General features: G+C 62.3%; 2 protein-coding genes across 2 annotated transcripts; both read left to right on the plus strand.

The window, feature by feature from the left end:
• Positions 1–4,933: 4,933 nt before the first annotated feature.
• On the plus strand, positions 4,934–7,088 carry ISLR2 (immunoglobulin superfamily containing leucine rich repeat 2). The gene is given in 1 exon segment (XM_059858297.1): positions 4,934–7,088. A coding segment is annotated over 1 exon segment (2,061 nt). The 5' UTR covers positions 4,934–4,981; the 3' UTR covers positions 7,043–7,088.
• Positions 7,089–14,180: 7,092 nt separating this feature from the next.
• ISLR (immunoglobulin superfamily containing leucine rich repeat) lies at positions 14,181–17,380 on the plus strand. Its single transcript, XM_059857982.1, has 2 exons — positions 14,181–14,274; positions 15,190–17,380. Exon 2 carries the CDS (start codon positions 15,199–15,201, stop codon positions 16,438–16,440), a length of 1,242 nt encoding a protein of 413 aa, XP_059713965.1. The 5' UTR covers positions 14,181–14,274; positions 15,190–15,198; the 3' UTR covers positions 16,441–17,380.
• The last annotated feature ends 97 nt before the right edge of the window (positions 17,381–17,477 follow it).

Raw genomic sequence — 17,477 nt, forward strand, 5'->3', positions numbered from 1 at the left:
CCTGGACCATCCCAGTCCCCAGAGGGTTGGGGACATCCCAGGGAGGGTTGGAGACATCCCAGGGAGGGTTGGGGACATGCCGAGTGTCGCTGTCCCCTCCCGCCCACCCCGGACCATCCCGGGGACAGCTGGGGACCCCCCGAGTGTCGCTGTCCCCTCCCTCCCACCCCGGACCATCCCGGGGACAGCTGGGGACCCCCGAGTGTCGCTGTCCCCCCGCACCCACCCGCGGCTCTCTCCGCGCTCCTGTCCCGCAGCAGCAGCCGCTCCATGGCCTCGATCACCTGGGCACAGGGCACCGCTGTCCCCGTGTCCCCAGCGCCGTGCCAGGCCTCCGCGCCCAGCCCGCGCAGGGCTGGGGGGCCGGGCGGTGTCCCCAAACGCGTCCTTGTCACCCGAGGCGCGTCACCTTGTCCTGCTGCCGCAGCGCCCGCTGCAGCGCCCCGGCCTCGGCCGCCCTGTCCCGGCACCGCCTCAGGGCCAGCTGCCGCTGCTGCCGCTGCCGCCTCTGGAGCAGCACCAGCTCCTTCTCGCGGTCGTTCTTCTGCGGGAGAAGCCCCGGCAGTGCCGGGCACGGCCCCGAGCCCCGCGGCAGCCCCGGGGTGCCCGCCGTGCCCGCGGGGCCGTACCCGGATCAGCTCGTTCTGCAGCCGCTGCACCCGGTCCCGCAGCGCCCGCAGCTCCGCCGCGCCCGCCGCCAGCTCGCGGGACAGGGTGGCTGCGGGGACAGCCCTGTCAGCACCCGCGGTGGCTGCGGGGACAGCCCTGTCACCACCCGCGGTGGCTGCGGGGACAGCCCTGTCAGCACCCGCGGTGGCTGCAGGGACAGCCCTGTCAGTGCCCAGCATGGCCCTTCCCAGCCCCACGGTGACATGCCATGTCTCGGTCACCCACTCGGGGTGGCAGTGCCCAGCATGGCCCTGCCTGTCCCCAAGGTGACACACCACATCCCGGTCACCCACCCAGGGTGGCAGTGCCCATCTCACACCCCAGGGTGGCTGTAAGGAAGCACTGTGTCCCTGTCACCCCGTCACTGTCACCCACTCGGGGTGGCAGTGCCCAGCATGGCCCTGCCCGTGCCCAGGGTGACATGCCATGTCCCTGTCACCAGGCAGGGTGGCAGTGTCCCGCGTGCCCTGCCCGTGCCCGGCACACACCCAGCCTGTCCAGCAGCTCCTCCCGGGTCAGCACGTCCAGGTCACCCTGGAGGTGGCACTGAGTGTCCCAAAGAGGTGGCACTGGGTGTCCCATGGAGGTGGCACTGAGTGTCCCATGGAGGTGGCACTGCTGTGCCCGGTGTCCCCATGGAGATGGCACTGGGTGTCCCATGGAGGTGGCACTGGGTGTCCCATGGAGGTGGCACTGCTGTGCCCGGTGTCCCCATGGAGGTGGCCCGCGGTGGCAGTCACCGAGCGGGGCTGGCTGTGACAAGGCAGTGCCACCACCAGGTGTCTCCTTCGCACAGCGGCTCGCGGGCTGGCGCTGCTCTGGGGACACTGGCACTGTGACACCGACACTGTGACACTGAAGCTTGTGACATTGGTGACACGCTGACCCTGTGACATTGGAGACACTGACACGGGGACACCGGCACTGTGACACTGACATTGGTGACATTGGGGACATTGGGGACCTTGACACTGTGATACTGTGACACTGACCCTGTGACACTGACACGTGTGACACGGTGACACTGACACGGTGGCGCTGACCCTACGACACCGACTCTACGACACTGACATGGTGACACGGTGACACTGTGACACTGTGACACTCACACGGTGACACCGGGGACACGGACACGGTGTCACTGCCATTGTCACACTGCCATTGGTCACGCGCCCACCCGGCCCCCCGGCGTGTCCCCCCCAAATGTCCCTCGGTTCCCCCCCGGGTGGGGGGAGGGGAGGGGGAGCGATCCCAAAGGATCAGGGCGTTACTCCCGATCCCACAGCAGCGATCCCAAAGGATCCAGGATGTTATTCCCGATCCCACAGCAGTGATCCCAAAGGATCAGGACGTTATTCCCAATCCCACAGCAGTGATCCCAAAGGATCAGGGCGTTATTCCCAATCCCACAGCAGTGATCCCAAAAGATCCAGGACGTTATTCCCACAGTCCCAGGCTCTGGGATCAGGATTGGATTTCCCTGCCCCGATCCTGCCCCTGAGCTCATCCATCCCAAAAAAAGGGGCTGGAACTTCCAGGGGAGCAGAACAGCTCCCAAAAACCCCAAATCCTGGAGAAAGGGGTCTAAAAATTCCACAAAAACCCCACTGTCCCAAATCTCCCTTCCGTGCCAGGAAAATCCCATTTTCCAGGGGTTTTTGGGGCCGTGAATGGCTCTGCTGGAATGACGCTGATGATCCCGATGGGATGTGATCAATAATTCCCAACCCCATCAATCAATTCCCAAACCAAGGCTGGGAAAGGGGAGCCAGGAGAGGGAGTGAGGAGTGGGATGGGAACATCATGGGAAAAATCTGGTGTGGGGATGGAAACGGATCTGTGCCCTCCATGGATCCATCCATCCATCCATCCATCCATCCATCCATCATCCATCCATCCATCCATCATCCATCCATCCATCCATCCATCATCCATTCATCATCCATCCATCCATCCATCCATCCATCATCCATCATCCATCCATCCATCCATCCATCCATCCATCCATCCATCCATCATCCATCCATCCATCATCCATCCATCCATCCATCCATCCATCCATCCATCCATCCATCCATCCATCATCCATCCATCATCCATCCATCCATCCATCATACATCCATCCATCCATCCCTCCATCCATCCATCATCCATCCATCCATCCATCCATCCATCCATCCATCCATCATCCATCATCCATCCATCCATCCATCCATCCATCCATCCATCCATCCATCCATCCATCCATCCATCCATCCATCCATCCATCCATCCATCCATTATCCATCATCCATCCATCCATCCATCCATCCATCCATCCATCATCCATCCATCCATCATCCATCCATCCATCCATCCATCCATCCATCCATCCATCCATCCATCATCCATCCATCCATCCATCCATCATCCATCCATCATCCATCCATCCATCCATCCATCCACCATCCATCCACCATCCATCCCTCCATCCATCCATCCATCCATCCATCCATCCATCCATCCATCCATCCATCCTTCCATCCATCCATCATCCATCCATCATCCATCCATCCATCCATCATCCATCCATCCATCCATCCATCCATCCATCATCCATCCATCCATCCATCCCTCCATCCATCCATCCCTGGGAACTGCCGGCAGGCACAGCTCGGGGCGTGGCCGCTCTCTGTCGCGACTCAGCCGTGTCGGCGACACCGGCAGGAGCCGCTCGCCCTCCCAGTCCCCGCCGAGCCCCCCCGGCCCTGGCCGCTGCCCGCGGGGCGGGGACGGCGGGACGGGGCTCGGGAGCGGGAAAGGCGGGCGGGGGAGGCGGGGATCGATCCCTGCCCGATCGATGGCTCCTGCCCGGGCCTCGGGGCACACCGCGCTCCCCCGATCCCGCTTTTCCGCGGCGGGAACGCTCCGGGAGCGGGATGCGGGAGCAGCGTCCCCCCCACTTCGGTGCCCGTCCTCCCTCGGGGCTCAAGGCGCGCTGAGCGCCCGCACGGGCCGGCATCGCCCTGGAATTCCCGCGTGGATCGGGAATAGCGGCGCGGGAGTCTCCCACCTGCTTTTCCTCCATCCTCCGAGGGATGCGCGGGCAGGACGGGGGGAGCCGCGCCCCGACGGCATCGCCGCCGCTCCGGGGGAGCCGCTAAGCAGCGGCGGAGCGGCGGAGAACGCCCGCGGGCCGAGCAGCACCGGCGCCTCCGCTTTTTTGGGGGGATATTTCTGTATTTTCGGGGATAGCGGCGGTGCGGGAGCGGCCGCGGGCGGCGCCGGCCGGGTGGGTGGGTGGGTGGTGGGCTGGGAGAAGGAAGGGGGTGGCGGGCGGGCGGCGGGGGAGGCTGGCAGAAATGCAAATCGCTGCCTCTCGCTGTGCCTCGGCAGCCCAGAGCCCGCACGGCCCCGCCGCCGCTCGCAGCTCGGCCTCGGCAGGCGCGGGGGCAACGGGCGGGGTCCCCCCGGTCCCCCCGCCCCTCGGCCGGCTGGCAGGAGGAGGATGAGGAGCGCCGGGAAGGGCTGAGGGGTGGCGGAGAGGCACCTAGGAGAGGGTGAGTGGCGGGAGACAGGGGGACAGGAGAGGGGGAATAGGGCGGGGATGAAGTAGGGAGACGGGGGAGAGAGGGAGGGGAGAGCTGGAGGGAAGGGAGAGGAGAGGGAAGCGAAAGAAATAATTGGGGAAGGAGAGATGAAAGCAGAGGATAAAGAAAATGGAGGTTAATTAGTTGGTTATTTAGCGGGGGGCGGGGGGAGTGAGGGAGGAAAAGCCTGATAGAGCCGGGAAAAAGAAAGTGAGAAGGGTGGGAAGAGCGGGCTGGGAAAGAGGGAAAGAAAAACCTGATCGAGACGAGAAATAGAGAGTGAGAAGGGTGGGAAGAACCGGCCAGGGGAGAGGAAAGGAAAACCTGATCCAGCCGGGAAATAGAGAGTGAGAAGGGTGGGAAGGGGAGAAGGAAAAACCTGATTGAGCCGGGAAATAGAGAGTGAGAAGGGTGGGAAGAGCCGGCCGGGGAGGAGGGAAGGAAAACCTGATCGAACCTAGAAATAGAGAGTGAGAAGGGTGGGAAGAGCCGGGCAGGGAAGGAGAGAAGGAAAAACCTGACCGAGCCGAGAAAAAGAGAGCGAGGAGGGTGGGAAGAGCCAGCAGGAAGGGGAGGAAAGCGGGGGAGAGGGCGAGGAGGGGATGCGCGGGAGGCAGCGGGCGGCAGCCGGGGGGAGCCGGGCACAGACAATGGGGCGCGGCCCCGCCGCCTCCACCTCCCGCCGCCGGGCGGGGCCGGGGCGCGCTGGCGCTGAGCCCCGCGCTGTCCCCTGCCAGGGGGACATGGCCCCACTGCTGGCGCTGCTGCTGGCGGCCCTGCTGGGCTCGGGCCGGGCGTGCCCGGAGCCGTGCGCTTGCGTGGACAAGTAGCAGGTCGTGCCCGCGGGGCTGCCCTCCAACGTGACCACCCTGAGCCTGTCGGCCAACAAGATCAGCTCGCTGCCGCGCGGCGCCTTCGCCGAGGTGACCCAGGTGAGCTCGCTGTGGCTGGCGCACAACGAGATCGCCACCATCGAGCCCGGCGCGCTGGCCGTGCTGGCGCAGCTCAAGAACCTGGACGTCAGCCACAACCAGATCGTGGAGTTCCCCTGGCGGGACCTGCGCAACCTGAGCGCGCTGCAGCTGCTCAAGATGAACAACAACCGCATGGCAATGGTGCCGCCCGACGCCTTCCGCACGCTCAAGGACCTGCGCTCGCTGCGCATCAACAACAACCGCTTCGCCACGCTGGCCGAGGGCATCTTCGACTCGCTGGGCTCGCTGTCGCACCTGCAGATCTACAACAACCCCTTCGAGTGCTCCTGCGCGCTGCAGTGGCTGAAGCGCTGGATGGAGAGCACGCTCATCTCCATCCCCGAGAAGGACTCCATCGCCTGCGCGCTGCCCGAGCGCCTGCGCGGCGTGCCGCTGGCCAAGCTGCCCGAGCTGCGCTGCGCCGCGCCCGCCGTCAGCATCGGCTTCTCGCCCGACCTGGACGCGGCCGAGCTGCCCGACGGCCTCACGCTGAGCCTGCACTGCGCCGCCAGCGGCTCGCCGCCGCCCGAGCTGCGCTGGAAGATCCGCACGGCCGGCCAGAGCCTGGAGCTGGGCGGGAGCGGCCCGGAGAGCGCGGCCAAGGAGGAGCCGCGGCCGGAGCCAGAGCGCTTCGTGGCGTTCAAGAACGGCACCTTGGTGATCCCGCGCCTGAGCAAGCGCGAGGAGGGCACCTACACCTGCGTGGCCACCAACGAGGTGGGCAGCAACCACTCCTCGGTCAGCGTGGCGGTGGCGGGCCCGCAGAAGTACCCGCCGGCGCCCGGAGGAGACCCGCTGGGAGGAAAGGGGCAGGCGGGCGACAAGAAACCCGACGCCGAGGCGGCCAAGAACAGCGTGCTGACCCCGGAGGAGAGGGGCAAAGGGCTGGGCCCCACCCGGCAGAGCCGGCCCGGCTCGGCGGCGGGGCCGGAGCCTGAGGGCCGGGGCCGGGTCCCGTTGGAGCCGCCGGGGCTGGAGAAGAAGTGCGGGGCCTCGGCGGGCGGCTCCAAGTACATCTCCAACCACGCCTTCAACCAGAGCGGCGATTTCAAGCGGCACAGCTTCGAGCTGGGCGTCATCGCCCTGGACGTGGCCGAGCGCGACGCCCGCGTGCAGCTGACGCCCACCCAGCCCGGCGGGGGCCACCTGGGCGTGCTCTACCTGTGCCAGCAGGGCCGCCAGGGCCACGCCCTGCTGCAGTGGTCGCAGATCGAGGCCGGCGTGAACTCGTACTGGTTCCAGGGCCTGAGCCCCGGCACCAACTACTCGGTGTGCCTGAGCTCGCCGGGCGAGGAGTGCCGGGTGCAGGTGGTGTTCACCACCAAGAAGGAGATCCCGTCGCTCATCATCATCGTGGTGGTCAGCATCTTCCTGCTGCTGCTGGCCACGCTGCCGCTGCTGGGCGCCACGTGGTGCCACCTGCTCGCCAAGCTGCAGGCCAAGCCCTACAAGCTGATCATGAAGGCGCAGAACCCCGATCAGATGGAGAAGCGCATGGCCGCCGACTTCGACCCCCGCGCCTCCTACCTGGAGTCCGAGAAGAACTTCGGTCCCGGCGAGGCCGAGGCCGAGGAGGAGGAGGAAGAGGAGGAGGAGGAGGCGGGGGATGAAGAAGGAGCGCGGTGGCGGCGCGGGAGGGAGGGGGAAGGCGCGGCGGAGCTGGAGCGGGAGGAGAGCGTGGCCGCCAGCTCCATGGCGGAGTCGCAGTCCAAGGGAGGCGCCGAGGAGTTCGAGGTGCGCTCCGAGTACAGCGACAAGCTGCCGCTGGGCGCCGAGGCCGTCACCATCTCCCCGGAGATCAACGGCAACTACCGGCAGCGGCCCCGCTGAGCCCCCAAATCCCCCTGCCCCCGCTCCCACCCCCCGCTCCGCCCGGGGAAAAGCCTCCGGGAGCGAGCGGAGCCGCCCCCGCCTCTCCTCCCCCTCCTCCTCCTCCCCCCACTTCTCCTTCTCGCCCGGTGCCGCCGGGATGAGCCTCCCACGATTTCGTTTCCATTTCGGGCACCGGCGGTGCTCGCTGCCGGCTCGGCGGCGACAACGATTCCCTCTCCCCCGCCTCCCTCCGCCGCCCGCCAGCCCCGGGTTCGCTTTCCCCTCCGAGGAAAAAAACGAAAAAAACCCCGAGAAAACGGCTAAAAGCAAAAAGCCCGATAGCCCCAAATTCTCTTTGCTGGAATCGGTTCAGTCCGCGCCGCTCCTCGGTGCCCGGTGAGTCCCCTTTGCTCCCCGGTTCTCTCCTGTCGAGCCCGGAGCTGTCCCCGCCGAGCCGGGAGCGGTCCCCGCCGAGCCCCACCGAGCTCGGACCTGTCCCCACCGAGCCCGGAGTGTCCCCACCGAGCCCGGAGCTGTCCCCGCCGCTCTCCGGTGGGTGCCCACCACGCTCCGGCACATCCCGATTTTCCCCGGCGGGTGCAGACATTCCAGGTCCCCTCCACTCCCGGGCGTTTTTCCCCCCTCCTTGATGGATCCTGGGGCTCCTCGGTCCCCGCCACTCCTGGGCTGTTCTCTCCAGCCCCCGATGGATATTGGTGCTCCCCGGTCCCCGCCACTCCCGTTCCCGGTGGGTCCCGGTGCTCCCAGGTCCCCGCCACTCCGGGGAGCTGATCCCCGGTCCCCGCCCTCCCGTTCCCGGTGGGTCCCGCTCTCCCCGTTCAGCACCGGGCTCGCCGGGACAGCTCCGCGCCCCCGAGGCGCCCGGGGCTCCCCGATCCCCGATTCCCGGTCCCCCATCTCCGGTTCCCGGTCCCGTCCCCTCCCCTCGGTGTGTTTTGGGTAGAGTAGCCTTGTAGCCAAGTGTGTGTGCCGCAGACGCGCCCGGAGCCCGCGGCCGAGGTGGCCACGGTGGCCACGGTGGCCACCAGCCCCGGTGCCGCTGGCGCCGGTGCCGCGGAGAGCCGCGGGCGCTTTCTCTGCGCGCTTCTGTCCGTGACGAGTCAATAAAAGGGATTGAAAGTGGAGCCGCCTCCGTGCTTGGGGGGAAAAACCGGGATTTTGTCCCCAGGGCGGTGAGGGGACAGCCAGGAGGTGGCACCGCCACGGCCGCCGCCTTTTATGTGTGCTACGCATTTTTTTTAATATCGTGAAAACATCAATTCATTTTTTCCGGCCATAAAGCAGGCACGGAAACCGCGTTTGCGTGCGAACGGAATCGCCCAAATCCATTAAATCTTCCCTATAAATTCACTCCGGAGAGGAAAAAAAAAGGAATTCCATTTTCCCCCGGTGAGCGTCGGAATCCGCTGGAGCAAGGAAACATCCCACGGATGTGTGTTTTCCATCGTTTTATGGACCATTTTCTGTCGTTTTCCAGATAATTCTCTATCATTTTAATTATAATTTCCACCGTTTTTATGTAATTTCAGATGTGCTTTCCATCATTTTAGGTATGTTTTTATCATTTTAGGTATGATTTCTGTCATTTTAGGTGTCTTTTATTTATCATTTTATCTGTAGCGCATTTAATTTTTGATGGAATTCCTGCAATCCCACCTCTCTTTTCTTTTAAAAACCACCCCAAACCTCGCGCTTTTTTGCCTTTTTCTCCCCAAACTCCCTTCCCTGCTGGTGCCACCTCTGTCCCCAAGGGCTCCCAGCCCTCATCCCAAAATTCCCGCTGGATTTCTGCTCCCAATCCCATCCCACCGATGAAATCCCCCCCCCCCCGGCAATCCAACATTCCTTTCTCCAGGGGCAAATATTCCCCAAATCCCTCCTGAATCCCCCCAGATTCCCCCCAAATCCCGGGAGCCCGAGACTGCCCCAGGTGGTCGGATCCTCCTGGCAGAGCCTCGATATTCCCATCATAGTTGACATTCCCATCATTGTTGCCATTCCCATAATTAATTGCGGATATTCCCGCAATTGTTGCCATTCCCATAATTAATTATGGATATTCTCATGATTGCCGGCGTTCCCATAATTGTTGATATTTCCATAATTGTGAATATTCCCATAATTGCTGATATTCCCATAATTGAGCGCGGTGCTCGGGAGTCACGGCGGGAACGGGAAAAGAACAATCAGTCCGGCTGCCTTTAATTAGGGAACCGCGGATTCCTGGGAATCCGGAATGAGCCCGGGATTTGCTGCTCTCCAGGAGGCCACAAATAAACGGGGGGGAGGGGGGGGGGTGGGGATTTGCATTTTTCCTGGAAAAAATTCCTGCTGGGAATGGTTAAAGTATCCACGGAGTGCTCGGAATTCCCAAAAATCCTCTGGTTTTATCTCCACGGCTGGAATGAGCGGAGAGTTCCCCAGGGAATCCCAGCCCTGCAGCGAGAATGGCCCAGTTTGACCAGATGGGAATGTCCCAGTTTGACCAGTTGGGAATGTCCCAGTTTAACCAGTCAGGAATTCCCAGTTTGAGCAGCTGGAATGTCCCAGTTTGAGCAGTTGGGAATGTCCCAGTTTGAGCAGTCGGGAATGTCCCAGTTTAACCAGTCAGGAATTCCCAGTTTGAGCAGCTGGAATGTCCCAGTTTGAGCAGCTGGGAATGTCCCAGTTTGAGCAGTTGGGAATTCCCAGTTTCAGCAGTCAGGAATGTCCCAGTTTGAGCAGTTGGAATGTCCCAGTTTGACCAGTTGGGAATGTCCCAGTTTGAGCAGTTGGGAATGTCCCAGTTTGACCAGTCAGGAATGTCCCAGTTTGAGTAGTCGGGAATGTCCCAGTTTGAGCAGTTGGGAATGTCCCAGTTTAACCAGTCAGGAATGTCCCAGTTTGAGTAGTCGGGAATGTCCCAGTTTGAGTAGTCGGGAATGTCCCAGTTTGACCAGTTGGGAATTCCCAGTTTGACCACTTGGGAATTCCCAGTTTGAGCAGTTGGGAGTTCCCAGTCTGACCAGTTTGGGGTGGACAGGGACCGTTCCCATTCCCATTCCCGTGTGGGATCTGCAGGATGAAATCCCCACAATCCCAATCTTCCGACCTTTTCCCAGGAATTCTCATCAGGGATATGAGGAGGTGGTGCCATCCCTGGTGCCATCCCCTGGTGCCATCCCCGGTGCCATCCCTGGTGCCATCCCTGGTGCCATCCCCTGGTGCCATCCCCAGTGCCATCCCCATTGCCATCCCTGGTGCCATCCCCTGGTGCCATCCCCATTGCCATCCCTGGTGCCATCCCCTGTGCCATCCCCATTGCCATCCCTGGTGCCATCCCCAGTGCCATCTCCAGCGCCATCTCCAGTGCCATCTCCAGTGCCATCCCTGATGCCATCCCCTGGTGCCATCCCCGGTGCCATTCCTGGTGCCATCCCTGGTGCCATCCCCGGTGCCATCCCCGGTGCCATCCCTGGTGCCATCCCCGGTGCCATCCCTGGTGCCATCCCCTGGTGCCATCCCTGGATTTGGGAATTTTCTCCTCCCTCCTGACCCAGCCCTGGCCCCACAACCCCTCTGTGGGGTCACCCCACCACCCTGTGTCCCCAAACCCTGTCCCCAAAGACTGACACCTCTCCCTGTCCCCAAACCTTGTCCCCTCTCCCTGTCCCCAAACCTTGTCCCCTCTCCCTGTCCCCAAACCGTGTCCCCAAACCCTGTCCCCAAACCCTGTCCCCACTCCCTGTCCCCACTCCCTGACCCCAAACCCTGTCCCCAAACCTTGTCCCCAGTCCCTGTCCCCAAACCCTGTCCCCACTCCCTGTCCCCAAACCCTGTCCCCACTTCCTGTCCCCAATTCCTGACCCCAAACCCTGTCCCCAAACCCTGTCCCCTCTCCCTGTCCCCAAACCCTGTCCCCAAACCTTGTCCCCAAACCCTGTCCCCTCTCCCTGTCCCCAAACCTTGTCCCCAAACCCTGTCCCCTCTCCCTGTCCCCAAACCCTGTCCCCAGTCCCTGTCCCCACTCCCTGACCCCAAACCTTGTCCCTAAACCTTGTCCCCAAACCCTGTCCCCAAACGGGGGATTTTTGGGGGATTTTTGGGGTCAAGGGTTTGGAAGGGGGACAAGATTTTAGGGGATTTGGGGCTCAGGGGTGTGGGGGGAGAGGTTTGGGGGGATTTGGGGGAGCAGGGGTGTGAGGTGTGGGGTTTTAGGGGATTTTTGGGGGAGCAGGGGTGTGAGGTGTGGGGTTTTAGGGGATTTGGGGTGCAGGGCTGTGAGGTGTGGGGTTTTAGGGGATTTGGGGGTGCAGGGCTGTGAGGTGTGGGGTTTTAGGGGATTTGGGGTGCAGGGGTGTGAGGTGTGGGGTTTTTAGGGATTTGGGGGAGCAGGGGTGTGAGATGTGGGGTTTTAGGGGATTTGGGGAGCAGGGGTGTGAGGTGTGGGGTTTTAGGGGATTTGGGGGAGCAGGGCTGTGAGGTGTGGGGTTTTAGGGGATTTGGGGTGCAGGGGTGTGAGGTGTGGGGTTTTAGGGGATTTGGGGTGCAGGGGTGTGAGGTGTGGGGTTTTTAGGGATTTGGGGGAGCAGGGGTGTGAGATGTGGGGTTTTAGGGGATTTGGGGGGAGCAGGGGTGTGAGGTGTGGGGTTTTAGGGGATTTGGGGTGCAGGGCTGTGAGGTGTGGGGTTTTAGGGGATTTGGGGTGCAGGGGTGTGAGGTGTGGGGTTTTAGGGGATTTGGGGTGCAGGGGTGTGAGGTGTGGGGTTTGGGGGGATTTGGGGTGCAGGGGTGTGAGGTGTGGGGTTTTAGGGAATTTGGGGTGCAGGGGTGTGAGGTGTGGGGTTTTTAGGGATTTGGGGTGCAGGGGTGTGAGGTGTGGGGTTTTTAGGGATTTGGGGGAGCAGGGGTGTGAGATGTGGGGTTTTAGGGGATTTGGGGGGAGCAGGGGTGTGAGGTGTGGGGTTTTAGGGGATTTGGGGTGCAGGGCTGTGAGGTGTGGGGTTTTAGGGGATTTGGGGTGCAGGGGTGTGAGGTGTGGGGTTTTAGGGGATTTGGGGTGCAGGGGTGTGAGGTGTGGGGTTTTAGGGGATTTGGGGGAGCAGGGGTGTGAGGTGTGGGGTTTTAGGGGATTTGGGGTGCAGGGGTGTGAGGTGTGGGGTTTTAGGGGATTTGGGGGAGCAGGAGTGTGAGGTGTGGGGTTTTAGGGGATTTGGGGTGCAGGGGTGTGAGGTGTGGGGTTTTAGGGGATTTGGGGTGCAGGGGTGTGAGGTGTGGGGTTTTAGGGGATTTTTGGGGGTGCAGGGGTGTGAGGTGTGGGGTTTTAGGGGATTTGGGGTGCAGAGTTGTGAGGTGTGGGGTTTTAGGGGATTTTTGGGGGTGCAGGGCTGTGAGGTGTGGGGTTTTAGGGGATTTGGGGGAGCAGGGGTGTGAGGTGTGGGGTTTTAGGGGATTTGGGGGAGCAGGGGTGTGAGGTGTGGGGTTTTAGGGGATTTGGGGTGCAGAGGTGTGAGGTGTGGGGTTTTTAGAGGATTTGGGGGGAGCAGGGGTGTGAGGTGTGGGGTTTTAGGGGATTTGGGGTGCAGGGGTGTGAGGTGTGGGGTTTTAGGGGATTTGGGGTGCAGGGGTGTGAGGTGTGGGGTTTTAGGGGATTTGGGGTGCAGAGTTGTGGGTGGAAGGGGTTTTAGGGGATTTTTGGGGGTAGGGGCATGGGGGGAGAGGTTTTGGGGGATTTTGGGGAGCAGGGCTGTGACATGATGGGGTTTTGGGGATCAGAGGGGTCGAGTTACAGGGATTTGGGGGATTTGGGGGGGCAGGGGTGTGGGGGGGAAGCTGTTCTGGGGGATTTGGGGGGTGGAAGTGTGGGGCAACAAAGTTTTTTGGGGATTTTGGGTGACAGGGATTTGGGGTGATGGGGTTTTAGAGGATTTTGGGGGACAAGGAATTGTGGTAATGGGATTTTAGGGGATTTTGGGGGTCAGCGGTGTAGGGTGATGGGGTTTTACAGCATTTTGGGGGACAGGGATTTGGGATAAGGGTTTTTTAGAGGATTTTGGGGCTCACGGATGTGGGGTAATGGGTTTTAGGGGATTTTGGGGAGCAGGGAATCGTGGTAACAGGCTTTTAGGGGATTTTGGGGGGCAGAGATTTGGGGTGATGGTTTTTTAGGGGATTTTGGGCTCAGGGGTTTGGGGTGATGGTTTTTAGGGGATTTTGGGCTCAGGGGTTTGGGGTGATGGTTTTTTAGGGGATTTTTGGCTCAGGGGTTTGGGGTGATGGTTTTTTAGGGGATTTTGGGTTCAGGGGTTTGGGGTGATGGTTTTTTAGGGGATTTTGGGCTCAGGGGTTTGGGGTGATGGTTTTTAGGGGATTTTGGGCTCAGGGGTTTGGGGTGATGGTTTTTTAGGGGATTTTGGGCTCAGGGGTTTGGGGTGATGGTTTTTTAGGGGATTTTGGGCTCAGGGGTTTGGGGTGATGGTTTTTTAGGGGATTTTGGGCTCAGGGGTTTGGGGTGATGGTTTTTTAGGGGATTTTGGGCTCAGGGGTTTGGGGTGTTGGTTTTTTAGGGGATTTTGGGCTCAGGGGTTTGGGGTGATGGTTTTTTAGGGGATTTTGGGCTCAGGGGTTTGGGGTGATGGTTTTTTAGGGGATTTTGGTCTCAGGGGTTTGGGGTGATGGTTTTTTAGGGGATTTTGGGCTCAGGGGTTTGGGGTGATGGTTTTTAGGGGATTTTGGGCTCAGGGGTTTGGGGTGTTGGTTTTTTAGGGGATTTTGGGCTCAGGGGTTTGGGGTGATGGTTTTTTAGGGGATTTTGGGCTCAGGGGTTTGGGGTGATGGTTTTTTAGGGGATTTTGGTCTCAGGGGTTTGGGGTGATGGTTTTTTAGGGGATTTTGGGCTCAGGCGGTTGGGGTGATGGTTTTTTAGGGGATTTTGGGCTCAGGGGTTTGGGGTGATGGTTTTTTAGGGGATTTTGGGCTCAGAGGTTTGGGGTGATGGTTTTTTAGGGGATTTTGGGCTCAGGGGTGCGCGCTAACGGGTTGGAGGGGATTTTGGAGGAGCCGAGGACGGGCCCCGCGGGCGGGCGCGGGTCGGTGCCATGGAAAACAATCCCGGCCCGGGGGACGGGGAGGGGACGGGACGGGAGGAGGAGGAGGAGGAGGAGGAGGAGGAGGAGGAGGAGAAGCCGAGGAGGGCCCGGGAGCGGCGGGGCCGAGTCCAGCGGAGCGGGGACACCGGGGCTCCACCGGCGGTGACGGGGCGGGGGGCGCGGGCTCGGGGAGCGGGGCTAGAGCGGGGAAAACCGGGGAAAAGTGGAGAAAAAAACTCCGGGAAAGGAGGGAAGGAAGGAAGGAAGGAGGCAGGGCGGTTATTCACGGCCCTGGAATGCGCCGGGAGGCGGCGGGGGAGCCCCGGGGGGCTCTGGAAAAGGGGTGGGATGCCACCCGGAGCTCCAGGAGGGACAAAATTCCGGGATTGCCCTCCCCAGTCGCCGGGAGATGGGGTCTGTCCCTCCCTGGGCACCCCGAAATGTCACCTGGAGCTCCCCCAGAGCCAGCGGGGCGCCTTTGCCACCCCTCAGATGCCGATGGGGTTTATTCCCGAGAAATTCCCGCTGGGCATGGCATGGCTGGGAATGGAGGGCAGGGCAATTCAGACAGAGGGGTCTGGCTGCCAGCTGCTGGGAATTCCGAGCAGGAACGAACCTCTGGAGTGCCCTGGAAAAGTCACCGAGAGGGGAATGAGGAGTTAAGTGGGGAAAAATTCCCTTCCCGAGAATTCCAGCGGCCACGGGGACCCCGCAGCCCCTGGCTGAGAGAAGGGGCCGGGTTTTTTCCATGACACGGTCTGCGAGCCCGCTGGAAATCCCGAAAATTCCGTGATTTATGGGAGGGCCGGTTGGGTAAGAGCTGCGGTGGCTCCGTTCCTCCTCAGCCCAGCGGGAGGAACCCGGAACCCCCCGGCTCCCGCTCCTCGTCCCAAACAAGGTTTCATCCCAAACCCGGAAAAGGTTTTCCAGAGGGGGAAGGACGAGCTCGAGGGGGAGAGGGAGAGCTCCCCTGCTGGGGCCGGGATTTAGGGAATCTCCCGAACGGCTTTTGCCAGCTGGAATTGCTTCCCATCCCGGCTGTTTGGCCGGGCTCATTCCCATCTCTGTCCCCGGCAGGACGCGAGGATGAGGCCGCTGCTGGGCGTCCTGGCGCTGGTGACACTCCTGTCCCCGGGCCTGGCCTGTCCCACGCCGTGCTCCTGCTCCACCAAGAAGAACGGGCGGCTGCTGGCCGAGTGCGCCTACCGCGAGCTGCGGGACGTCCCGCGGGGCCTGTCCCCGAATGTCACCATCCTCACGCTCTCCGCCAACCGCCTGGGCCGCCTGGGCCGCGCCTCGCTGGCCGAGGTGCCCGAGCTGCAGTCGCTGTGGCTGGGCTACAACCACATCTCCTCGGTGGAGCCCGGCGCCTTCGCGGCCCTGCCGCACCTCAAGAACCTGGACCTGAGCCACAACCGGCTGGCGGATTTCCCCTGGCAGGACCTGCGCAACCTCAGCGCCCTGCAGATCCTCAAGCTCAGCAACAACCGGCTGGCGGCCGTGCCGCGGGGCGCGCTGGCCGGCCTGCGGGAGCTGCGCTCGCTCTGGCTCAACGACAACGAGCTGGCCACGCTGGCCCGCGGCACCTTCGAGGGGCTGCCGGCGCTGGCGCAGCTGCAGCTCTTCCACAACCCCTTCAACTGCTCCTGCAAGCTCTTCTGGCTCAAGGAGTGGGCGCACGACACCTCGGTGGTCCTCTCCAGGGCCGGCTCCACGCTGTGCGCCGCGCCGGCTCGGCTGCGGGGCCGGCCGGTCACCGACATCCCTGGCGCGCTCTGCGTGCCGCCCTCGGCCCAGCTGACCTACCTGTCCGGCCCGGCCGCGGCCGGCCCCCGGGACGGGCCGACGCTGACCCTGCACTGCAGCGTGGCCGGCAGCCCCCCGCCGGAGATCCGCTGGCAGATCCGCACGGCCGGCCGCCGCGTGGACATCCGCGGGCCCACGGTGGCGCGGGACGGCGGCGCCAAGGCCGGCCGGCAGCGCTTCCTGGCCTTCAAGAACGGCACCATGGCCATCCCCGACTTCGGCAAGGAGGACGAGGGCACCTACACCTGCGTGGCCGTCAACGACGTGGGGACCCGCGACGTGTCCGTCAACGTGGCGCTGGCCGGCTCGGCCAACCCGGCCGAGGAGCTGCCCCGCGACGACCCCCAGGCCGGGCACCCCGGCGGGCACAGCTGCGCCAAGGGGGACGAGCTGGACCCGTCCGGCATGGGCGAGAAGTTGGTCATCGTCTACCGCGTGTCCGGCCAGGCCCGGAGCGGCGCGGGAGCCCGGGAATTCCGCCTGGGAATCCTGCCGCTGGCTCTGGGGCTGCTGCTCTGGTGAAGGGCGAGCGGCGCCTCGGGATTCCCGTTTTTCCGTAGTTTTTCCTCTCGTAGTGCCTTTGCTGAGCTTCTGGCATCCGGGAGCGCTCCGGAGCCCGACGGGGCCGCGGCAGGCCCGGGGCGGGTGCTCCAGCCCTCGTCGTTCCCGTTCCTAGAGGAGCTCAGGGAACGTGGGGCGGATCCAGCCGGGATCTGCCACCGATTCCTGGCTGTCCCCGCTTCCCGCTCTTCTCCCTGCCCAGATCTGAGGCGGCCACAGGAGGTGACAGTGGTGACAATCCCACCCCAGAGCCACCACAACTGCCACCGGGGAGGGATCCAGGGATAAAACTCCGGGGAATGGGGTGCTGGGGGACACGGATGGGACAGAGGTTTGGGATGGACCCACAGCCTTGGATCAGGAAGAATTTCCTGGGTTTTATCCCTGTAGGAGCATTCCGAGCACCTCCAAGGCCTTGGAATGCCGCAGGAATCCCCAAAACCCCCTGAGCGCCATCCCAAAAACCCCTCTGGGCTGGGCCCACCAGGCTTGAGCCAAAGATTCCCAAACGTTCCCAGCGGGAATGGGGTAAAGATTGGGAACAGCAGAGAAGCTGAGCTGCCTTGAAGCCATACACATTCCCTGAGTGCTCCAGAATTCCTGGTGGGACAAATATTCCTTCTCCAGGTGTCCCGGGAAACCCCCGGGGGATTTTGGGAATGTCCATGGACCCCGGACTGGGACACAGCTCCGGAATTCCCAGTGGGATCTGGGCACGCCCTGCAGCCCCCTGCCCTTGTAACGCCCTGTAGGGACAGCAATAAATGCCTTTAATTAATGCCTTTAATTAAGAAATACCCATCATAAACACCTGTCATAAAGAAACAATTTTAATAAATACCTTGAATTAATAATTACTTTTTTATAAACACCTTGAATAAACTCTTTTTTTTTACCTAAACCAGCCGGGGTTCGCTTGGTCTGTGCATCCCAAAATCCCAAAACCCCCCCGAGCCGGCGGCTCCTGGGCTCCCCCAGATTGTCCCCAACCCTCCTGG

Source organism: Haemorhous mexicanus, chromosome 13 (genome assembly GCF_027477595.1).
Source record: "Haemorhous mexicanus isolate bHaeMex1 chromosome 13, bHaeMex1.pri, whole genome shotgun sequence".
In the NCBI taxonomy this organism is placed as follows: domain Eukaryota; kingdom Metazoa; phylum Chordata; class Aves; order Passeriformes; family Fringillidae; genus Haemorhous; species Haemorhous mexicanus.